Genomic DNA, 23,331 nt, shown 5'->3' on the forward strand with positions numbered 1-23,331 from the left:
CTTTTTAAGCTTATCTCATAAATTGCCTTTTGAAATGCACAATCCTCAGCAGAAATGTTTCACTGCAATGATCCTGGTTAAACATTCTCTTCCCCTCCCTCCCCCCCTCTGCTTGGCTTTCAGGACCCAGCTTTCTCTTCGGTGATCCACGACAAACTCCAAGTTCCCAACACCATTCGGAAGGCATGGAACGAGAGGGACAACAGATGCGATGTTTGTGCCACCCACCTGAACCAGCTGAAGCAGGAGGCCATTCAGATGGTGCTGACGCTTGAGCAGGCTGCCAACACCGAACAGTATGATGCCTCACCAGGCTCTCCCCCACCCCTCTCCAATATTCCCACCTTAGTGGGTTCCCGACATATGGGCAGCTTGCAGCCCAGAGACTGGGCATACATGCCCACTTCCTACACTACTGCTAATTACACAGGCTTTGTGGCCAACAAGCACAGTGGGAAGCCCAACAGCCTGGGGATCGTCAATGGGTTGGAGAAGAAAAATGGTTCCCCTGGACACCAGGCCAAGGTCAGCCTACAAATGGCTACCAGCCCCAGCAATGGCAACATCCTAAACTCTGTAGCTATCCAGGCTCATCAGTACCTTGACGGCACCTGGTCCTTGTCGAGAACAAATGGGGTCACCCTGTATCCGTACCAGGTAAGTGGCTTAAAAATGTTTGTTTAAACAATTTAATAATCTTAATCATACTAACATCTCTTTCCCAGCCTCACACTGTGGGAACGATCCTACAAAAATGTACTTCTGCTTTAAAAATGTGGGTATTCCCATTGAGTATGCATGGTATTAAGCACTATGAGCCAGATTTTCCACAGCGACTGAAGATGCAGCTAGTTACCTAATCTGCTTGGGTGCTTTTGAAAATCCCATGAGATGCCGAACTCCCCTCTTTTGGAAATTCTACTAGGTATCTATCTCCATGTTTAAGCCCCTAAATACATCTGAAAATCTGGCCCTGTGCTCAGTAATAAGCATTTGCAGGGTAAGTCTCTCTGTTGCTATTTTAATACTTATCAGCTATGAGAGTAGTTACTATTATGGTAAGAAAAAAATAAGTGAATGAGGAGCGTTGAGACATCAGTTTTATCACACATAGAAAAGGGCTGGGTCAAAAAATAAGAGTGTATTTAAAATTATTTTAGCTGGAAAATATATGTGACTTTACAGTTTCCTGAATCACATCTGGAGATGTCAATATGTGACATGGACTATGCAGTTTGATCTAAGAAAAAACTAGACCTGAGCAAAGAGTGGATTAAAAAAATGTGAATTATTGTTTGAATAGGAAAAGTAATTCCAATTTGACGTGGTTCCCAACTTTTTGCCTTCATTTTCTATGAGCATTTGGATGGTTGAGTTTTAGTGTGGTGAACAACAACAATAGTACACTCATAGGCATAGAGTTATATGGGCCTGTGGTGCCTGTGCTCCACCAACATTTAGGAATGTGGGCCTGGCTCCACCAATGTTTGGGCTTACCGCGCTTTGGGGGGCCCTGCGCTTCAGGGGTCCAGGGCAGCCTGGGCAGCTAGCGGAGGGCCTGGAGCCGGCAGCAGCAAGCGACCCAGCCCCAGCCTGCCCTACTCCGCTCTGCCCAGCCCCGCTGGCTCCCAGCGTCGCTTGGGGGAGGGGCCAGAAGCTGAAAAGGGGTGGGGCCGGCACCTTGTGGGAAGGGGTGGAATGGGGGCAGAGCAGGAGCAGGCCGGGGTCGGGTCACTCACTGCTGTCGGTGCCAAGACCCCCCGCTAATCCTCCAGGCTGCCCTGGATCCCGCGTCCCCCTGAAGCGTGGGGCCTGGGGTGTTTGCCCTGGTCCGTCCTATGGACAGGACGGCTCTGGGTCCAGGGCGGCCTGGGGGATTAGCGGGAGGCCTGGCGCCAGCAGCAGCAAGCGACTTGGCCCCAGCCCATCCCTGCTCCACCCCCATTCTACCCTTTCCCCCAAGTCCCCGCCCCGCCTTTTTCTGGCTTCTGCCCCCTCCCCCAAGCGATGCTGGGAGCTGGTGGAGCGGAACAGGCTGGGGCCAGGTTGCTCGCTGCTGCCGGTGCCAGGCCCCCCCAAACCTCTCAGGCTGCCCTGGACTCCACGCCTCCCTGAAGCGCTCCGGATCCCGCGTCCCCCTGAAGCTCTCCGTGTCCCCCCACAGGCTCTGCTTGGACCCGTTCTGGATACCACCAAAAATTATATAAACCTGGCCCCCTTGAGTACACTTATGGACCTCTGTCCATGACCACACTGTACAACTTTATTCGAGGAGTCTAAGAGTTCCACGGGGTTATTACTGATCTGGTGCAGCCAGGTTAAGCATATGTGGCCCCATGGCTGGTGCCAATCCATCATATTTTAAGTCTGAAAGCTCAAATATTTGATTTTATTTCTTCAAATGTCTAAAGTCAATGGCAGGGCTAATAGGGTATGTGTGGCATCTTTTCAAGCATTTTGTGCAATCAGCGAAAGGAGATGTTTGCCATGAATTTTCACATGGGGCTAGAGAGTAAGCCTGTCCTGCACTCACCTGGCATAGACTGGGCCCAGCTTCGTGCTCTGGGCCTTGCAACATGGTGCACACTACTCTCTGAAATTTGGCCTGGCCTCCCAACTGTCCAGAGGGGTGCCGGCCCAAACCTGAATGGCGCTGCAACCCCATATGCCAGGTTGCAACGCTAATCACTCAGATATGATCCAGCTGCTCCTCCGTCATGACGGAGAAGTGGCTGGGGCAAACCTGAATGGAACTGTGACCCTATGTACCAGGTTGCAATGCCGGGCTTAGCCCCTGGGAAAGGAGCCACCTCTGCAGGGTGCGTGTGGGGCAGGCTCACTTTCCAGTCCATCGTCCTGTGGTTGCAAACCTTGGCTCCGCAATTGTTTAAAATGTAACTATCGATGCCGATCTTGTGGTGTCCATTGCTATCCAATAAGGTGAAATCACAACGTAATGCAAAAGGACTGCATGATGATCTGTCCACCTCAGCCCAGCCCCTTCTCAACAGACTTGCAAAAGAGAATAAATGTGGGCTTTGCAGTGAGCCAGGAGACTAACAAATCTGGGCACTGGTGGGCCAGTCATTGATGAACATGAATTTTAAATTCTGTATTCAGTTGTCATGTTCAAAAATTAAAATTCTCTCAGTATTGGTTAGTTATGGTAATAAGGGAACAGAAATGGCAGCCTGTGTCATTTAATTATCAAAAAGCATGGATTTCAAAGTTTGAATATTTGCCTCTGACTGTTTGAGTTATTTGCTTCAGTAGAATAATTTTGGGATGAAATTTATGAGTAATTCTGAATGGTGAATAAATGTGAGAATTTTGTGTTCCGCCTGTGTACATTCTGTGTACAGAAAACAGATCAAATCTGTTGAATACGTTATGTTACACATGATCTCAGATTATCAGAACAGTTTTAGATCTGTCTCTCCAATTTCTTATATATATATTTCTTATATAAAAATATTCATTGGTTGGAAGAGAGCGAGAATATCCTGCTGGGAAAAGTGCTAGGAGACCATATCAGTTTTCCCGGCTCAGTTAGAACCCTGACAATGAACCTAATTTTCCTGGCCTGAAGGTAAAGTGAAAAAAAATTGCTCTAGCCACTTGCCTGAGAATATTTCCTTGTATTGAATATTTCTTCTGCACCTAATAATGAAACACCCTCACTATGCAATAGCTAACAGAATCAGACAAAAGTCTCCTTGGAATAAAGAGCATTATGTTTCCAGCAGCGGTTCAGTGCCTTCCTATGTCATAATTTTGTCAAATTGATGCCCAGGGACAAGAGCTGTGGGACTGGCTAGACTTAATGGCTCCTGGTGTGGGCATCTCCCCATTGTAAATTAGCTTTAGTCAGATAGTCTAGACAACCTGCCAGAAACAGTTGAGTGCTTTGAAAATTGACCTTATTTTTCCTACTAATATACCCACCTCTCCAAAAAGGGGAAACCCTGGTTCATAAGCCATACCATTCTATGCCCTCAAGGCAATTTCACACACTAAGAAATATCCTAGTTACAGTACTTCCAAGAACGTTATTCAACCTTCCTGGTGGAAAATCATTTCCAGTCTCTGCCTAAACCCAGAGCCCTGTGTAGGATACAGGGAATGAATGACAGCACTGCTTTGTTCATATTGAGAACAATGGGAATGAAATGACCTGTGATTGTTTCCCAGGGCTGTGCTTCTGAAGCAGCATGGGGGGTGGGGGGGAGAGAGAGAGAGTTTCCACTATTTTCACAGAATAAGTCAAAAATTACCATCTGAAAGTATGTAAAATGGGTGTGAATTCAAAAGCTCCCCGCTTTAATAACTTACTCTATGCTCATAGGCTAAAAACCAACTTTTCTAGCTCTGAATCTCTATTTAACAGCTGACCCATGTTTCTGTAGTGGGCTGAATCTAAATCCCAGTTAAAACTTGGTGACTCAGTTCAATTTCCAGTCTTCAGACAAGAGACTTGTATACCAAAAAAAAGAAAGGGGAGGGGGGAAGAGCAAATTTTTACATTCAACAGTTTTTTCTTTTCTTTCTATGTGACTTCTTAGTAAACAGGTAATAGGGTGTTTTGATCGGGGGCAAAAATTATATTTCCCACAAGTTTCTTCTATTCAGTATTATGCATACAATTAAGAAACTAATAATGGCCAAATCCAAATTGGATTTGAGCCAGATCCTGAAGTTCACACTCAGGGTAAAATTCTCTCCTGTGCAGAGTATCAGCACAAGGCGTATGCACCATAAGTGCTTAGTTGTGTCTTAAATGGGGTAAAGATTTTGTGTGGGCCCTTTGCATATGGGTGAATTTCACCCTGAGTTTATACTCATTCCTTACACAGGGGAACACTAGCGGATGTCAAAGGGAATTTGCCTGAGCAAGGACCTCAGGATTTGGCCAGTTGATGATAATACACCTTACAGGATACCACCCTAATCAGTACATTTCTATTGTTCATTGATTGCCATGTTATCATTTACAATGAGTGGGAAAACTTTACAGCTGTAAGGATATGACTGTTCATTTTGTTAAGAATCCCAAAGCGCCAGTGTTTTTATAAAGATGAGGCAGAGCAACAATTTTATCAAGATAGTGTCACAATTAAATTGTCAGCGACTGTATGGAAACTTCATTATTCATTATCTATGTAAAGCTGTTAATGTATCTGTAAAAATGACACTGTTGGGCCACATTAAAGAAGCCACTAAAATCTGAGTCATTAGCAATTAGAATTTCTGTTTTTAGTTTAAGCATGGGAGCCTGTACCATTATTCTCAAGGTTTTTGGTTGGGGACACTTCCTAGTTCAGTGGTTCCAAATCCTTTTTCTCTTTTGGATCTGCACTTGTGAACCCTTCCATGTGTCTGGGTCTTAAGTAGAACTGATCAAAAATTTTTCCATGAAACAGTTTAAAAAAAAAGTTTCATCAAAATCCAAACATTCTTGTGGGAACATATCTATTAGAAACTAAACTGTTGGTGGGGAAAAAGTTGAAACATTTTATGTCAATAGTGTTTTGATTAATTTCATTTTGACTTTTATATATATATAAATCACAATTCTTGCCCATCTTTAGTTTTAGGGCATACTCTCACAAAACTCCCTCTGATACCCAGTTTTGGGTGGAAGCGTTAACTTCAACAACAACAACAAATATAAGTGGCCTGCCAGAGCTGACTCTTGAACTTGGAGGTTTCTAGTGCTGCTCTCTGCTTTGAAGAGAGTTCTCAGAGATTTTATATCCTGAACTGGAACTCCCTTCTTCTCTGGTTGCCAGCTTGAGTCAGTAGCAGGGCCGGCTCCAGGCATCAGCTTAACAAGCAGGTGCTTGGGGCGGCCAAGGGAGAGGGGCGGCACCTGCGGCAATTCAGGGGCGGCAGGTCCCTCACTCCCTCTAGGAGCGAAGGACCTACCGCTGAACTGCCGCCGCTGATCGCGGCTTTTTTTTTTTTGCTTGGGGCGGCAGAAATGCTGGAGCCGGCCCTGGTCAGTAGACAAACTCTCCATCTTTATGCAGGGTCCTAGAACCTGGATTACATTATTTAGATTGACACATGTATTGTACTGTTCTAGATTATTTTAAAAAAAGAATTTGGTAGTTACTGAATGAGCAGTGTGTGTCAGAGCGAGGGAGGGTTAGTGAGAAAGACAAGTCAAAAGAAGTTTAAAGACGCGTGAAGTGGCATGTTGTACTGGAGAAGGAAAGCTATTCCAGGCATGGGGTGGACAGTGAGCAAAAAGGCAGAGACACAAGCACAGGGTTGTAGTAGGAGATGAGGACCGCTGTAGGCAGGATGAGCACCACGTGTTCAGTTCCTTCATGCTGGGGACATGGAGCTTGGACTTGACCTGGAAAGGGGCAGAAAGCCAGTGGAGAGATTTGAGCGGGGGTGGGGGGAATGTATCCCTTTCTCTTAGTCCACTAAAAAGCATCCCTTTCGAAACCAAAAACCTAGACTGCAGAGAGCCTGCTAGCCCTGGGCGTAATGATATAGTGTGTATTCAGAGAGCTATCAAAGGCTTTGTTTGTGTACGATTCATGAAAGCTTACAGTACATACTTTGTGTTTCCTCTTTATCTATGATGTGTGTTTATAACCGCACTGTTCTCGATGAAAGTACAAGTTAGTTCTGGAGCTTTGCAGTGATGAATGATTTGTTTGGGGTTGATTTTGGTCACGGCTGCCTTGTAACACACTAACTCTTTCAGGCACAGCCTTTTTGCAAGAAACTGGTAATGATTAGAGTTTGGCATAAGATATAAAGTTCAAACCTGGATCAAAACACTATGTGTGGGGTATTCAGATCTGGGGGTTTGATTCAAGCTCTTTCAAGTCTCTGCTCTCTAATTTCTTTCCCTTTCACTTGCTGCTGATGATAAACACATACAGCAGGAAAAGGCTGAAGTGTTAATGATCATTATGACAGAGCTAAGCTAATTTAATTGCTTCTAAAGCCTATAACAGGAGGTACCTAAATCATACTTTTGATTCAATTTGCAGATTAACAGGTGTTTAGTGTAAATATCATATTACACACAGTCTTACAGAGGTAGCGCTGCTTTGTCAAAGCATGAACATAGCAAGCAGAGGAAAAGAGAGAAGTGCCTACCACACCCTGTGACCACACTTCTCAAGTTATCGCTGTTCTTACAGAAGGATTAGCAAAGTACTATGCTGGAGATAGGATAGGGGTGTCCTGGGCATGGCCTCTGCACCAGCAGCAGAGAAGGTGGTAGCCTAGAAGCCTGTTACCCCAGTTTTGTGCCCTTCCACTGAGGACTCCAGTACGTTGGCTGTATGGCCAAAATCAATCAGTGATACAACACCAGATGATCTGGCCCTTTATTATTATTTGTATTACAGTAACACCTAGAGGCTCTATTATACTAGGTGCTCTATAAACGCAGAGCAAGAGACAATCCCTGCCCCAAAGAGCGTGGGGCAGATGAGAGACAAAAGGTGGGAGGGGAAACAGGCACAGAGAGGTTAAGTGACTTGTCCATAGTCACACTGCATGGCTGGGAATAGAATCCAGGTCTCCTGAATCCATCTGCTTGCATGGAGGAGTAGTGGCTGCATAGAGGAAGAGTGGCTCCTCTCTCCCATGAGCTGTGACTCCGGTCTATCAGGCAGGGACCCTTGATTGGGTGCATAAGGCAGTAGACAATCGTCCCCTTACCTAGTCAGGTTTTGGTCTAGACATTTTGTATGACTCATGTTTAAACCAATACAGTTCCTGTGTTATCTGAAAGGCCTTCTGCATTTGGGTGGTAAGGCTCTCTTGCAAGAATTTGTTAGCCCCTGCTACCGAATGGCTGATGGTGAATATGCTGGACAAATATCTTGTGTGTGTGTGTGTTGTTTCAGTTTGTGGTTTGGATGCTAACAAACTAACGAAAATCTTTAGACAATGATCCCAGTATAGAACACACAAACCAGGAATTTGATTTCACAAAGTGGCCAACTGTCCCTTGGTGGACCCAGAAGAACAAGCTGATTAGGAAATTTTGTTTTAATGCTAATCTAATCCTAGCTCCTGCCAGCCCCACCCTCCACACTTATATGAAACATGTTTTCTTTGAATAGACCAATATCCTTTTTACATCAAATCACTGATAATTAGATACACAGTGACATTAGTGGGGTAATAAGTCATCAGCTGACCTTCTTTCCATGAAACGATAAGTCAAGCTTGTGTATTAGCGTAACTGGCTAATTATATTTGAATTTTTTTTCAAACTAATGCACTCATTGTATCCTGACTCATCCCGTCAGGATGGGAAAGTTCAGAATTCCATGCTAATTGTAATTTTTTTACAATTACTCTGGCGTGATTTGATGTCACATGGCATTTTTCTGCATGGCTTAATGACCCCTAGAATCATTACTCTTTCCTTCATGATATTACACTGACCAAGGGAAGTGAGAGGTAAAGGGTATCCCATGGATTGAAAAGAGCTAAGGAGGCTTATCCTATGAGTATGAGAGCCCCATGACTCAGCTGTGATGTGAAAAAGAAATCTATGGGCTCTGAGAGGAGTGAGATAATCCTGTAATTTAGTGAAAGCCATGAAACCACAATTAGTGAGGATTTGGAGTCTTGATTTCCTCCCCTGCTCCATAGCTTAGGAAACTTGTCTGGATGTGAGTCTGTCATGGAATAAGAATGACAATGTCCCTGCACTGATTACCTGCTATAGCTGGGTAAAAGTATCGGTTGGAGGAAGTGGGAGTAACGGGAAGGAAAAATTAGCTAGAGTTATGGTAGGGAATGAGACCCAATATGCCTGACTTGACTGTGAGTACCTCATAAATAACTGATCTACTGTACCTGCTGTCAGTATGTTGATTACCAGAACCTAATGTCGCTGAAAACATCATTTACCAGCCATTGTTTTCAGAGACTTAATAATGAAGTCCCTCCCTATACAGCACATTATGCTTAAATACTTTGCTGAACTGGGGCCTTACAGTTTAAAGGGTATCTTGGACAGCCAATTAATGGAGATGAGCCACAACCAAAGCCCTGGAATTGAACACTCCTAAACTTTGGAGGTGTTCAGAATCTGAATTTTGCAGCTTATCCCTATCGCCCCAGATATCTAATTTACCTTTAGACGAACGGAAAATCTGTGTTTCTTCTCTGAGTAATCACCCTATGGGTGCTCCACATCAGGTGCACATTAATTTCATTAGCAATGTCCATTCGGCCGGTGCATGCACCGATGATATCCGGGTGCCCCGCACTGAGGTTCTCTCAGGCTGCATGAGTGAACTGCCCTCAGTTCCTTCTCAACCACCTGAGACAGATTTAGCATGTCTGCTTTGTGTGTTCTTTGGCTATTGCTGAGGTTGTTATTTTTGTTCTTAATTTAGTTATCTTAGTTAGTAGAGTAGTTAGTAGTTCTGGTTTGAGAAAAAGTCAGCTATGGATGATGGAGTGCCCTCTTTGCCCTGCTCTGGAGCCAGATTAGGAGAACTCCTGCACATCAGTCCCCGAGGGTCTCTAGTGCCCCTTCAACTTTGGCACAACATTGCCCCAGAAGGGGGAAATCCTCAGAGATCTTGTCAAAACATTCTCAGAGGAGGAGCTCTAATTCCCTTCCCAAGAATCCCACCTCAAAAAGACCTTGTTCACTGACCTGATCAACAGCCTGAGATGTCATCCCCCGAGGCTCAGTTCTGTAGAAGGGGCTGTGTCACCCTCTGCCTTGTAACTCTGGGTGTCTCTTAGTGATTTGCTGCTCTAGCTCCCAACCTGGGCTGCTCACAGCCTTCCAGCATGAATGTCTGCGTATAGCTGCACCTCTGACCCCATCAGCTTGCCAGCCACACATACCAGTTCATGCTCTGTCTTCCACCAGCTTTGGTTACTACTTCCAGGAATGTCCAGCCCTCTCCTGGACAGTTCAGATATTTATATCCAATGTCCCTGTAAAGCGTCAATATTTAACAGTTTGTTACTTTAACTGGAGTTACCAAACAGTTAAGCACACAGCACTTGATTGGTTTAGATTAAAAACAAAACAAGTTTATTAACAAAAGCAGATAGTATTTTAAGTGAAAATTCAGGTATGAGAGAGAAAGTTTGAAATGGTTGCAAGCAAATAAAAATGAAAACACACCTAAAACTCTAAAGCTTAATCTAGCAAAGCTTTGGTTCAAGGCTTTGTTTAAGATGGCCTTTCTCACCAGAGTCTTCCAGCAAGATGGTGACTGATGGAAGGTCAGAATCTCTCCCAGAGGCCCAAAGGTGCTGATGCCTTTGTCTTCATAGATGAAAGAGAACATGGGGTTTTCTGCCCCCCTTTTTTTGTGGTCCAGTGAAGCTTTGAAATGGATTCTGCTGAAGGTTACCCCTCAAAGCAAAGTTTATCCAAACAGTGAGGAGGTGACATGGAATCTGGTAGTGAAGGAAGCTCCAGGCTCTTTCTTCCCATACTTGTGTTTGCTAAAATGCAAATTATTCTGTTTCCTGCCATCTCCTCTCCTTGCTGTCTTGCTGGCCCTGTTTACTACTTTTATGTAAATTAAGGTAAACGTACATTCCTTTGTTTAGGATAAGCCTGTTTAACAATTTTTTGCTTAGGCAGAACTGTCTGGGTTTGAACATATGCTAATAGCATCATACAGGGGGAATTCTTAACTTTAGATATAATGTTGCTACATATATTTCACCAGGATATTATTGACCAGTTAGTGTTCCAATGATACCTCACAAGGCATATTAGCTTATTGCAATGGTGTGTAGGATGTGAATACAGGGGAGCGTTTGGTCCCAAAGATATAAGATTTTATAGGTGAAGAATTATATTCCCATGCAGACAAAATGAAATAACAGTAATGAATATGTTTGCTTGGATGATATGCTTGTGGGAGGTAAGGAGGAAGTTACTAATGGCTGATATAGTTGTGTAATGTGATTCCACAGAGCTAGCATGTAAAACATTATTTTCTTTTTTTATAAAGTGTTCTTGAAATGGCCTTTAGAAATGTGGTATCAAATTCCATGCTGGGATAACTCCTTTTCAGATCAGTGGATTGAAGTGAAGAGAATTTGGCTCATTGTTCCTTTGTAGTAGGCAGCACTATATTTCTTATTAAAACAAAAGTGAAAGGCTGATAGAGACCTCATCTTCTGTATGTCGAGAAACTTTTTTTATTTCTTTATCAGATAAAAATATATTTAGGCCAGATTCTCCTCTCACTTACACCAGTGTAAATCCAGAGTAAATGTACAGCAGTCAATGGTGTTAACACCAATGTAAACCAGATGCAAATGAAGTCAAGATCAGGCCCTTAGCATCTTGTCATTCCAAATGTGAGAACAGCTGAGGTAATAAGGAATGGATCTGGTGTGTTCTCAGGGTAAATGGAATTTCTCTTTAGTATGGAGTGAGGGGAACATATTTCCTTCAACACACCCCTAGTCTGACCCTTAACCCGAATAGGTCTAATTCAGTATGTCTGTTAGAGTTGCCTCTACAATATGAAAGGCATGAATGAAGAAGGCCAATTGTCCAGCTGCTTCTGAACTTTGGACCTGCCCCGGGTGTATTTCCTGAAGAGCAAGGAGGGGGTTTCATGTGGCCAGGGGTGAAGAAGCACCACTCCCAGCTAATGAAGCCATTTTAAATGCAGCAATCTGTTCTGCTGGGGAATTAGACCATACTTCACCTTTCACAACCACCTCATGTAATTGGTTGTACTCAGGAGAGCTCCAAGGATACAAGAAGAATAGAGGGTAATGACCTGTAACCTTTGAGGGGGTTGGTCTCTGCCTGTCATGCTTAAGGTCACTAGGAAATCTCAGCATGAACATCTGTAACTGTGCCTCAGAAAGGGAGAGGATTCCAGTTTCCATCATTCAAGTCCTTTAATGTAGCTAAGACTTCATTTTCATAAGCATAAAAAAAGTCTCCAGTCCAGTTCGTAGTCTTAAAAATGTCCCTTGAAGACTCTGCAGGTAGTGCAGGAAATCGTTTGCCAGCAAATCAAAGGTTAAATAATATTTAAATCAAAAGATTCTTCTTCTTTAACATTAGAATGGCTCCATTTTGAATGTGTGAGATTTAAAAATGAAAGTTTTATTTTATATATAAAAAAGAATTGGCTGAATTTGCCTTCAAAGTTTGTAGCTAGTAAGAGAGACAATAAAGAAAATAATAGAGGGTAGATACTGCCCATTTGACTGCAGTGGGGATGCAATGGTGTAAACGAAGGTAGAATTTGGCCTGAAATGTATAATTGTAACTACTAACAAATTGAAACAAAATATGAAGGTCTGAATTCTGCACCTTTGCACACACACTTTGCTGTTCCACTGATTTCAATGAGTTGCCCAGGATGTAGGTCAGTGCAGAATTTGGCCCAAGCTTGGCAAGTGCAATCCTTATTTAAAGGATTTAGGGTGATATTCTGATCTCAGTTACACCCTTACAGTAGGATTAAACAGGTTTAACTGAGGAAGCCCTTAGTTGTAAAGTTAAATATTAGTCAGTTTTAGGTACCAGCGTTTTCTCACAGTTGTTAGCTTGTAGAGGACAAAGAAATGAACAACTTCTGGTAATAGCCTATTTTGATAGTACCATTGTTAACCTATTCATCCCTTGATGTTTTTCCTTTCAGGTCCCCCCATGTGTGCCAGATCATGGCTGTAAAGTCACTGGATGGTACGGGGGTGGTCTGGAAGTGCACCACCCCAGCAAACGCTAGCATTACACTGTGCCTTAGGTACAATGCCTTTGGGAATGTAGGGGGAGCGTGGCAGCTGCTCCATTGACCAATTTAAAGAGGAGGTGGCTCAGGCCCCCACTAGTGCCCGGCTTTTCCCCTTGGCTACTTCTGGGAGTCTATCACTGGCAGTGTTTCCAGATTGGGGGACTCTTTGCACTCCTCAACCTACTTATGCACACAGACAAGGCAAGGTACAATCTGACCCTGTATGTTTTATTCATGTGCATTTCCTTAATCATCACAGTGCAGTCCTGCAGAGGGACAACGACATGCATTTAACACAGAGATTGCCAGAAAGGGTGCAGAATGCACACTGGAAGAAACAATATAGTAGTGAGATACCATCAACCACTCATCCCAATGTAACTATATTGACTTCAATGGAGGTAGGCCAGCTTTAAGCCAGGGGAAGGGGGTGGAAGTTCAGGCCCCATGGGTGTGTGTCAAAACAGAAGTGCATTCTGGGCACAAAATAAAACTAATATATGAGAAATAAGACTAAGCAGGCATTTAATAAAGATAGTTCTGTCTTGGTTACAACCCGGGCCCCTCTATATCTCTAATCTAGTGAAACTCTTATTTGATCTGGTGTGGATCTGACTATGTACTTTCAGTCAATTTTCTTAATACTCTGTGGACTTCACATGATCTTTTTGAAATGTGTCAGGGGATGGGGGGGGGGATGCACCCTCATTTATAAAAGGGTATATTCTTTTCTCCATGCAGGCACATCACTGCAGAGATATTAATAGGCATTACACACATGGATAAAGAGGAGTGTGTATTCCTAAGCAGTGATTGTTTAAGATTCTGATCAAGCTCCCATTGAAGTCAACAAGAAGATTCTCATTAACTTCAGAAGAGCTGAATCAAGCCCTAGAACTGGAGGATTTTTAGCTCTGAAGGAATTAAAACAAACCCCTCTTTTGTCCTGTTGGCCAAACAATGTCGCCAGCTGAAATTAATCAGGTTTATAGAGAACTTTTAGCATTAGGACTCTTTACCTCCAAATGTCACTGAGGAGTTTCAAAATCATCATGCACAGTATGTGCTAAATTTGGCCATTTTTTGGGTAGGTTTAGGTGCTAAATCAGCCAGGGCTGGCGCTTCCACTAGGTGACCCTAGGCGGTCGCCTAGGGTGGCAGGATTTGGGGAGCGGCATTTTGCCATTCTCAGCGGAAATTCGGCAGTGGGGGGTCCTTCCACTCCGGATCTTCGGTGGAAATTTGGCGGCGGGCCCTTCACTCGCTCTGGGACCCGCTGCCAAAGTGCCCCAAAGACGCGGAGCGGAAGGACCCCCGCCGCCGAATGCTCAGAGGAGGAGCACTGCCACCTAGGGCAGCAAAAACCCTGGCTCCGCTCCTGAAATCAGCAGATTAGATTGTTTCAAGATAAATGAGGGTTCTGGAAAAAAATAACTGGCAGGAAAAATGCCTTTAAATGACCTCTTTTGTTGCCCATTTCATTACTATGTGACCTACTCAGTCATCATAGGTGTCTTCAGCCTCATAATCCTAAATGCCTTGAAGCAACGTTAGCAGCCACTGATTATCTCCTGAGGGCTGTATTGCACTTTAGAGCATGTGGAAGGATTGCTTTAGACCAGTTCATCAGTTTCAGTTCATGCTGAAATAAAAGTAGGAGAGACGGACACCTGGCCTGATGACTGAGATTGAACCAGTATTTCTGTGAAAGGAATTATGAGACAGAAATTTGTAGACGGAATGGGCTGAGATGGACACCTGGGATGTATCCCCAGCTCTGACACTTACCTCTTATGTGACCTTGGGGAGTCACTTCAAATCTATTTGTCTGTTTCCCTTCCTACCCTTAGTCTGCCTTGTCTACTTAGATATAAACTCTTTGGGGCAGGAACTGTCTGTATGTCTATATTGCCTAGCATAATGAGTTGCTTATCTCTGGGGCCGCTAGGCACTACTGTATTATAAATAATAATGTGTTGTCCTAGCAGTGGTACATATTAGACTGGTAAAAGGGAATAAACAGTATATGGTGGCTTGGTTTGGCTAAATCTTCACTTAGGTTTGTGCTGTGGGAAACAGAAAATATTAAGATATTGTTAATTAACTTATTTCAGGACAATTTTTATCACTCCCCATATTCTTCTTCTTGGAACTTTCATACCACTCATGAGGAAAAAGATTCAGTGTGGAATATCTGTGTAAATGCTTGCCATCATTTTGTCTCTGTATGAACAGTTACTTTTGCAGTGCCACTTTGTGTGCAGGAATGTCTTCTACTCCCCGGAGTATCCTTTAGATGGTACCATGAAAAGCCAAAGGTCCTATTTGCTGCTAGTACAAAGAAACACAACACCAGTGACAGCAGTGAAATTACTTGTGCTTGCACGAGTAGAGAGTATGACCCCAAGACCTTTTCTTGATTAGACTAACTCTAACATTAGAGTGGAAAAAATAAATACAAACATCACTGGAAAGTGTGAGGCATAAAATAATCTCCTACCACAATTGTCGTAGTAAAACAATACTCTCACTTCTATAGCACCTTCCTGCCAAAGAACTTCAAGCATATTGCTTCACACCTATGAAGTACGTGAATATTATTATTTCCATTTTACACATGTGGGAAACATGCACGGAGAAGGGAACTGATTTGTCAATGGTCTCATACACACAATTTGTGGAAGAGCTTGGAAAATAACCTTTGTTACTTTAGCTGTAGGTAACAGGAACAGTTTGCCATTGGATAGGTGGCATTGTTTAGATTTTTTGTGACCAGTGGAAAGAGTCATTGTTAGATTGGACTGTGAAATGGAAAGAGAGAAATAATGACCCACAACACTGTGGAAGAATGTTTACTATGAAAACAGAAGACCTTCCAACAAATAATATACACTATATCAAATTAATCAGGCTGTGGCCCATTTTGTGTTTTCTCTTTCCTGTTTCCTGAAAAACAACCTGATTTTTTACAGATTTGTTTTCAATTAAACTGAGTTTATACACAATACTTCTTACTGCATGCTGCCATTGTACTTTCTGAAAACAAGGAGATCAGAAATAGGGGCTTTGTTTCAGGGGAGAACACTTGAAACTGTGCCCTTGGGAAAAGACAAGACTATGGAAGTTTTAAGGCTGTGATCTATGAAGTCTGTGAATTTAGCATCCTTGAATCTTGCTCTTTTTAACAAGCTTCCTAATCCAGGGTACATCTCCCTTGCTATTTGCCCTGCTTTAGCTCTTAACACAAAAATAGTTCCCGCAGATGCTAAATTCTTTTCATCCAGTGTAAATTGCTTTGTTTGCACCTAGGGAACATCCCATGACTTACTGCTGAAAAATCACCCTTCTCCATTACAAACTATTTCTTTCTTTCTCTCTCCCCTTCATCTGTTCTTACAGGGGGGAAGGCCACAGGATCCACGTAGAGACCCAATGGCTTGCCTCCCAATTTGCTCTCTACTATGTGCTGGCCTGTTTTCAAGCTGGCACAAAGTCTAGAGCAGGGATAGTCAATTATTTTTTGTCAAGGTCCAAATTTCTTGGTCAAGGTCCAGACTCCAGAGACACTTTTTTCACACCACAACAGAAATAATGATGATAATAGGTAAATAAAAAGCTTTTACAGTCCATTCAAAAGCATCTGGCAGTCCAGTTTTGGCTCGCGGTCTGCCTGTTGACTACCCCTGGTCTAGAGTCTCCCCGTGTGGTTGATACACCCCCAAGGCCTTAGTGGTGTGGAGGGCTTGAAGAATCCTTCAGCTCCCAATTGATTTTCACCTGTAATGCATAAAAGTGTTGGTCTTGTGTCTGATCTCACTTACACCAATGTAAATCCACTGGCATCAGTGGAGGTACTCCAGATTTACACTACTGAGACTGAGACCAGAATCTGGTCTATTGAGTCAACAGAAATACACTTTTAATTATCTACATATATTAACTGCCCTCTTCTACCTGTTTTTTTCTCTAAGAACGTCTCCTTCAGAGGAAATTACTGCTATTAATAATATACACTTTGCAATAGATTCCAATCTTCATTGCACTAGTGTGAATCCAGAGTAACCCTACTGAAGTCAATGGAGCTACTCTGGATTCACACTGGAGTAACTGAGATCAGCATCATGTCCTTTGCCTTTATTCAGTGAACTGTCATGCATCTGTCAATAAGAAATTTAGAAACAGACTCACTGAGGTGTGATTGATAGTACTGGAGGAGAAGAGTGGCATGGAAACCTTAACCTCTCCATTAGGAACGATTCCTTCCTAAGAGTGTTTCTAGGACCATGTCTTAATCTGAATCTGCATTATGGGCATAAAAGGCTACCATGCTGATCTGATAGCATTTTATGCCTGCTTTGCATTCAATGTGCCCTAGTATAAGTGACTACACAGGGTACAGAGTAAAAGCCAATCAGGTGCAGTGTAAAAGGTATGGGGGGTGAGGGGGCGGGGGAAATCTGCGTGTGTCTATACAGCCCACAGAATCAAGCCTCCCAGCCCAGGCCAACAGACTCAAACTAGCAGGGCTGGTGCTAGCGCTGTCGTGGCTTGGGCTCGCAACTGCTATTTTTAGAGCGCTAGCATGAGCCCCGCTAGCCCAAGTCTGCCAGCCCAGGCTGGGAGGCTCACTGCGTGTACTGCGTAGACAAAACCCTGTGAGACCTGGTTTTAGTTTCACTTGTGCTGGTTTTACACCATTACAACTCTACTGACCTCAACCTAGTTACTCCTGATTCTCACCATTGTGAGAGGAGAACTTGGTCCATGGTGTTTAATTAAAAAAAAAATTAAAGCAGACACCTTCTAAAATTTGTTCTTGAATCTCTCTGTGAAATATCTTATTTTACAAAATTTTTCTAATCAGTTGAGAAACAAACAGTTCATGGGCATTTAGAACTCTCTTTAGAGTGCTCTAAGAGGTAATGAAAATTGAAGATAATGACCATGCAACACTTAGTATGATTTAGATGGATTACTAGAGTTTAGGCACCATCTCAGATGATGAGCCTGTTTGTTGATAGATTTGGATTTCATTAAAGCGCTTGTAATTAAATCCATTGTATATCTGCTCACTATTCCCACTTGGCCAATTAATTTAATCTTGCTGTTTCCTTTTATAAATATCAACTGAAATCTCTTGAATGGATTTTAATAGCTGTTTGATTTTGCAGCTTCATGGAGATGGTTTTTGTTGAATTATTCTAAAGTGTAAGCTCCTTGGGGCAGAAACTGTCCTTATCTTTGTGTCCTACAGAGCACACACAGTCAGTGTCTGTCAAATATTAAATAACATTAAGTAGAGATGTGGGCCGCCCAGAGGCATGCACAAGGGGGGCAAGCAGGGGCACGCCCCCCTCCCCCCTCGGAGGGGGCACAGAACTCCTCCGGGGATGGGAAGAGGAGAGCGAGGTCCTCCAGCCCTGGGACTGCAGGGAAAGACCCAGCCGTCCATTTGCCTGGAGAGTGTGAGCTCCACCGCCTGCGGAGGGGAGGAGGGTGGTGAGAGCCAGCTCCACCTGCCCCGGGGTTGCGGCGGGGAGAGCCAGCTCCTCCGGCCATCGGGGGCCCCAGAAAGTGCCCCTCCAAAAGCAGCCACATTTTTATTCCTGTGCACGCCCTTGTGGCCCAGTGAATGTTGGTTACTTTACTTTCTTATGAAAGAAACAAATTTAATACTATTACTTAATTTTTATGACTTTGGAAGACAGTAATAAAAAAAAATCCTGGTAGTCTAAAAATAGAAGATTGAGGGAATAACAAGAATTTCTAAACATTTGTTAGTTTCCACTAAGTTCTTTCTTTTTTTCTTTCCCCCACACCCTGGCCACATCTCCTTTAATTCGTATAGGTAAAATGACCAGGATATTCAAGTGATGCTGGTAACGTCTGTTCTGAATCATAAGTACATGAAATAATAATTCTACCTGGGGCACAAAGGAACAAACCCACATACATCTTGCATAGTTCATATGGAAGACAGGCCTACGTGGGATCATTTTACAGCAGAGACCAAAGATCAGAATTTCTAGCAAGAAATGAAGAAAGTGCTCCATGCAGATTTGTGTGTGTGTGTGTGTGTGTGTGTGTGTGTGTGTGTGTGAATGAATTTTGAAATCAAATTAGTGCAATGTGGTGTATGAATGAAAAAGCAACTGATTGTCATTATTTAATGACAACACTGCATTCCAAAGTTAAGCATAGTAGCTAGGAATATCCTGCACAGATTGCAAAAGATCTTGCATATGCGTATATTACTTTAAATCTCTGTTCTGGCCAACATGGTGTTTGACACTGAGGTAATTAAAAATTCAGTGGATTCTATATTTAGGAATAGTAGGTTCCTGTTTTACTAGGGACAAGTCTTATTGGATTAAGTGGTCTTTATTTGTCAGCTCAACATTTCGAGAATTGTCAATTTTCATGCTTAATAGATCATTTTGACTGAGAGTAAAGGAGTTTTAAAAAAATATCTCCTTGCAGGAGCATTCACAATTTGTCAGCACTGCAGCTTGTGAATGACCAGCTAAGCCCTTCCTGCTTTTTTCAGATACAGCTATAGGACCAGGCTAGTCATGGATCCTTGAGAGCCAGTGCATCTTTCCATTCTTCTATTTAATTTACAAAACCAAACAGATTTGGGGGGAAAAATAGTATCAGCACTATTCATGGTCAAAATCTTCCAAAGTGGCCACTGATTTTGGTTGTCCAACTAGAAAGAATTATCCAAAAATTGTCACCCCAAATCGATCGTAACTTCAGAAAAAATTGGTTTATATCTCCCCAGCATTGGCCACTCAGGAGAGATGGGTTGTTGTCATCCATTCAGCCTCTTAGTGAATGTGCAATAAATTCCAGTTGAGAGCCTACTATCAGTCTCCTTAAAGTTCTCCACAGACCCAAAGGCCTAAAGGAAAGAGTGGGAATGTGACATGCTCAGTGTTGGGATGTCTTAGTGAAGATGGATGATGATGGTCCATGCAGACAAAAACACAGGTTATATGTAGTGGGAAAGGCCATGATCTGTATCTGAATTAAATGCTAGATCAGCTTCAGCTAATCTAATGTTCAACTAGCTAATTTTATTATGTTTTCCTGGGCAGTTCAACAAAGTAACCAACTATTTGCTAGAGTTAAAAGGGCCTGATTCTCATTTACATTAAAGCCCCTTTACACTTCTAAAGTGTATTAAAGGGACCTTTGTGCAAATGAGATTCAGATACCAAAGACTTCAGATTATGTGGGTAACCAACTCTCATATAAGATGCTTTTATTAATAGGACTGTTTTCTATGGAGCATGTCTGGGGTGGGCGAGTGGTTCTTAAAGCAGGATTTAAATCTTGTAGCTATGCAACTGTGTAGTGAAAAAATGTCATAACATTTACCCAGTTGTAATATGAAAACATACTGTACACTGAGTAAATTCCATGTATGTTTTTAGACACATTATGACATCTCACAGAAGGAATTAAAAGGGTCTGGATAGCACAGGATGTTGGCACTAGTTTAAAGTGTATTTCGTAGGGCAGTCACTGCTTCAAATCCATTTCAGGTTATCAGTGACCAAAAGTTGTGATTATATGTGGGAGAAGATTTTGGAATCAGTATGGACAGTTCAGTGAAAATATGTGTCTTGTGCACAGCAGCAGTTTGCAAGTGAATATACTGCTGCATGGGCTCATTAGAAAGAGGGAGGTCACCAGCCTCATTTGAAATAAAGTGCTCCATTTTGATAACTTTGCTGTAAAAGTCCAACTGAAAGAAACAGGTTAAGAAGTATAGGGCTTGCATGAAATGAGAGATTGCAAACATACGATTTATCCTGGAAAGAAAACGAGATGATGAATTCACTGTATGAGAGACAGACAGCCCCATTTAGCAAAGCACTTGAGCACGTGCCTTACTTTAAGCACACAAATAATCCCATTGGCCTCAAATTAGCTTGCTGAGTTGGGGCCAGCATGGAGAAAATACCCGCCCCAGAGTATTTACAATATATAGAGGGAGCTTAATTGAGTTGTTCAGAATAATGAAGGACCCTTTTTTACATTGCCCCGTAGTATAAAAACAAGGGAACACTAAAGGGCAGTAAATGAAACAGAAGGGCAGTAAACTTAGAACAAATAGAAGGGAATATATCTTTACACAGCATCTAGTCAGCCTGTGGAATTCACTGCTAGAAGAGGTCATGAAGTCAAATACTGTAGCTGGATGATTTTATGACCACTAATAATGTCTGTAGCTATGCAAACTAAGATAATGATAAGGGCAATCAAATCTTATACCTCAGGGCATTCACCTTCAGGACCAGGAAGGAATTGTTTCTGTCCTGATAGTGGCCCCAGTTGAAAGCCGTTCCTGGCACCTTCTGAATTCTTTCCATGTATTTCTTGTTAAAACTGATGGTTGCTGCTGTCATAAAAAATAATTAAAAAACCCCAGCAGGACACTTTTTATTATTAACTTCAAAGTAAGACAGGTGTGCATGTATTATGACAGAGGTTAATATTAGGAGAACCAGCCTGGTTAAATTTACGCACAGGTCACTCCAAATTGATTACATAGCTTCTGCAGAACAAAGTTTTTTTGTAGCAACTGCATGGTGACTCCACTGGAAATGAGACAATTACATGGCAACTCCCATTAGCCCTGATAACTGTGAAATTAACTGTTGTTACAAGTGTGTATTGGTGACCTGGAGGAAGGAACGTGCCCCACGGTAGTATTAAAAAAAGGGGATGGGAAAGGGAGCCAGTTAGCACAAAGCCAAAGGCCAATATAGTTCAGCATGACTGTTGCATGATAGGACTGTGGGTCTACAAATGGCTTATACTATACACTGTAAAATATGGCAATGAGGTTAAGACTAAAATAACATTAGGGCTATACTAGATCTTCACATTTTATATTTTTTGGAACATCATTCAGGAAAGAGGTCTAATAATAATATTGTTACCCCTTTTGACCTGAGTGATTAGCCAGTATTCAGTGTCCTACAGGTTGTTTCATTTGTGGGAAAAATTGATGATGGACTCAGGTATTTCTCTGATGCAATCCTGTTTATTTACAAAGAATAAATACAAAATCCTGTTTCTCTGAACAGAGTAGGAATCAAATAGGAGGCAGTTTCTTTGTTTATGGTTCCAACTCTCTTTCCAGCCAGCACTCTGTCCCCAAATGTTCCCCATCTTTGCATTCTCCTACGGCCATGTTACCAGTACTTCTCTTGCTGTCTGTTTCTGCCCACAGACACACATACCTCCACCAAACAATACTCAGCCTCCTGTGTTTGCATTCAGCCCCCAGCGAAACTCCTCTACCCACATAGCTCAGCAGTGGCACCTATTATTTTAGCTATCTGACTCCCAAAAGGGACTTAACTGCTTCTTACATTTATGCTTAATGAAGTGCACCAGCTTCAGTCCGGTTTCACCCAACTCTTGTCATAAAAATATTATTATTAGTGTGTCCTATTAGTTAGGATTGAAATGCTAAAATCTTTGGCACAGCATCTAGTAGTCAGTGATCAAAAAAGCAAACCAAATTATGGATATTGCATACAAATACTGGGGGGAACTTGTCACTAGCATAAGTGAGTGCAATTTCCATTATATCAGTTGAGCTGTGTCCACTTAGGTGGATGATGAATTTTGCTCACTAAATATAATTTACAGGAAGGAAGGAACTGGCTATTCTGTAGCTTTAGACTCTTGCTATAAAGGATCATATAGAAATACAGAGGGTACACAACAGGGGAAGCAGAAGGAAACAATGAGAGAAGTTGCTTAGTAATTCAGAAATGATTGAAAAATTAAGTCTGTCTTTGTTAGAAAGTGCACATAATGCTGAGGGGAATGTTGGAGAAAGAAATTGCTGCAGTGTTATTCCAGATAGACTCAAACACAAGAGAAAGGAGACATAAATTTAGGGACTGGAGAGTAAGGACTCCATCCTGCACCTATGTGATACTTGCTGCCTGCAACTCTCACTGAAGCCAATGGAAGTTGAGGGCACTCAGCACCTCTCAGGATTGGTCCCTGACACCCTGATTTAGCACAATGCTGAAGTGTATGCTTAACTGCCTTCCTGAAAAGAGATGCTTTCCTGGATCCAGGCATAAAAAGAATTTCCGCAGAATATCTTCAGATTGCTGCCTCTTTGTAATACTAACTACTTGCTAAGAGAGAAAGTAGTATAAAGAGAATTAATAAGTGTAGAAGACAGAGGTTAACTCTTATTTCATCAGTTTTAAGTGCATGATCATATATGAAAAAGATAGAGGAAAGCATTTAGAAGAAAAATATGATGGCATAAAAATGCAACCCAAAAAAACCAACAACCCAGCCACAATGAGTTTCCCAGACTCTTTTTTTTTTTCTTTCTATTTTTAAAAGTGCCACGCTTCTATATCCTTTGGGCCAGAGTGTGCCCGTTCCCTGTGTGGCTGAAAAAGTGTCTGTGGGTGGGGAAAAGTATCACATGGGCACAATCACAGTTCCCCTCTGCATCAGCCTATGGAACTGATCAGATACGTGGAGCAGAGCCTGCTGTGGCCCGTTTAGGCGTGTAGCAACAGGTTACCTTCTTCTGCAGGCCTGG

At 42.5% G+C, this 23,331-nt stretch overlaps 1 protein-coding gene across 1 annotated transcript in view; it reads left to right on the top strand.

Moving 5' to 3' along the window:
• KIF26B (kinesin family member 26B) overlaps positions 1-23,331 on the top strand; it is a 424,817-nt gene that overhangs the window by 143,425 nt on the left and 258,061 nt on the right. The window contains exon 3 of the mRNA XM_065401573.1: positions 124-657. Coding sequence (XP_065257645.1) covers positions 124-657 — 534 coding nt within the window. The remainder of the gene's footprint in view (positions 1-123; positions 658-23,331) is intronic.

This window comes from Emys orbicularis, chromosome 3, assembly GCF_028017835.1.
Source record: "Emys orbicularis isolate rEmyOrb1 chromosome 3, rEmyOrb1.hap1, whole genome shotgun sequence".
NCBI classification, from domain to species: Eukaryota; Metazoa; Chordata; order Testudines; family Emydidae; genus Emys; species Emys orbicularis.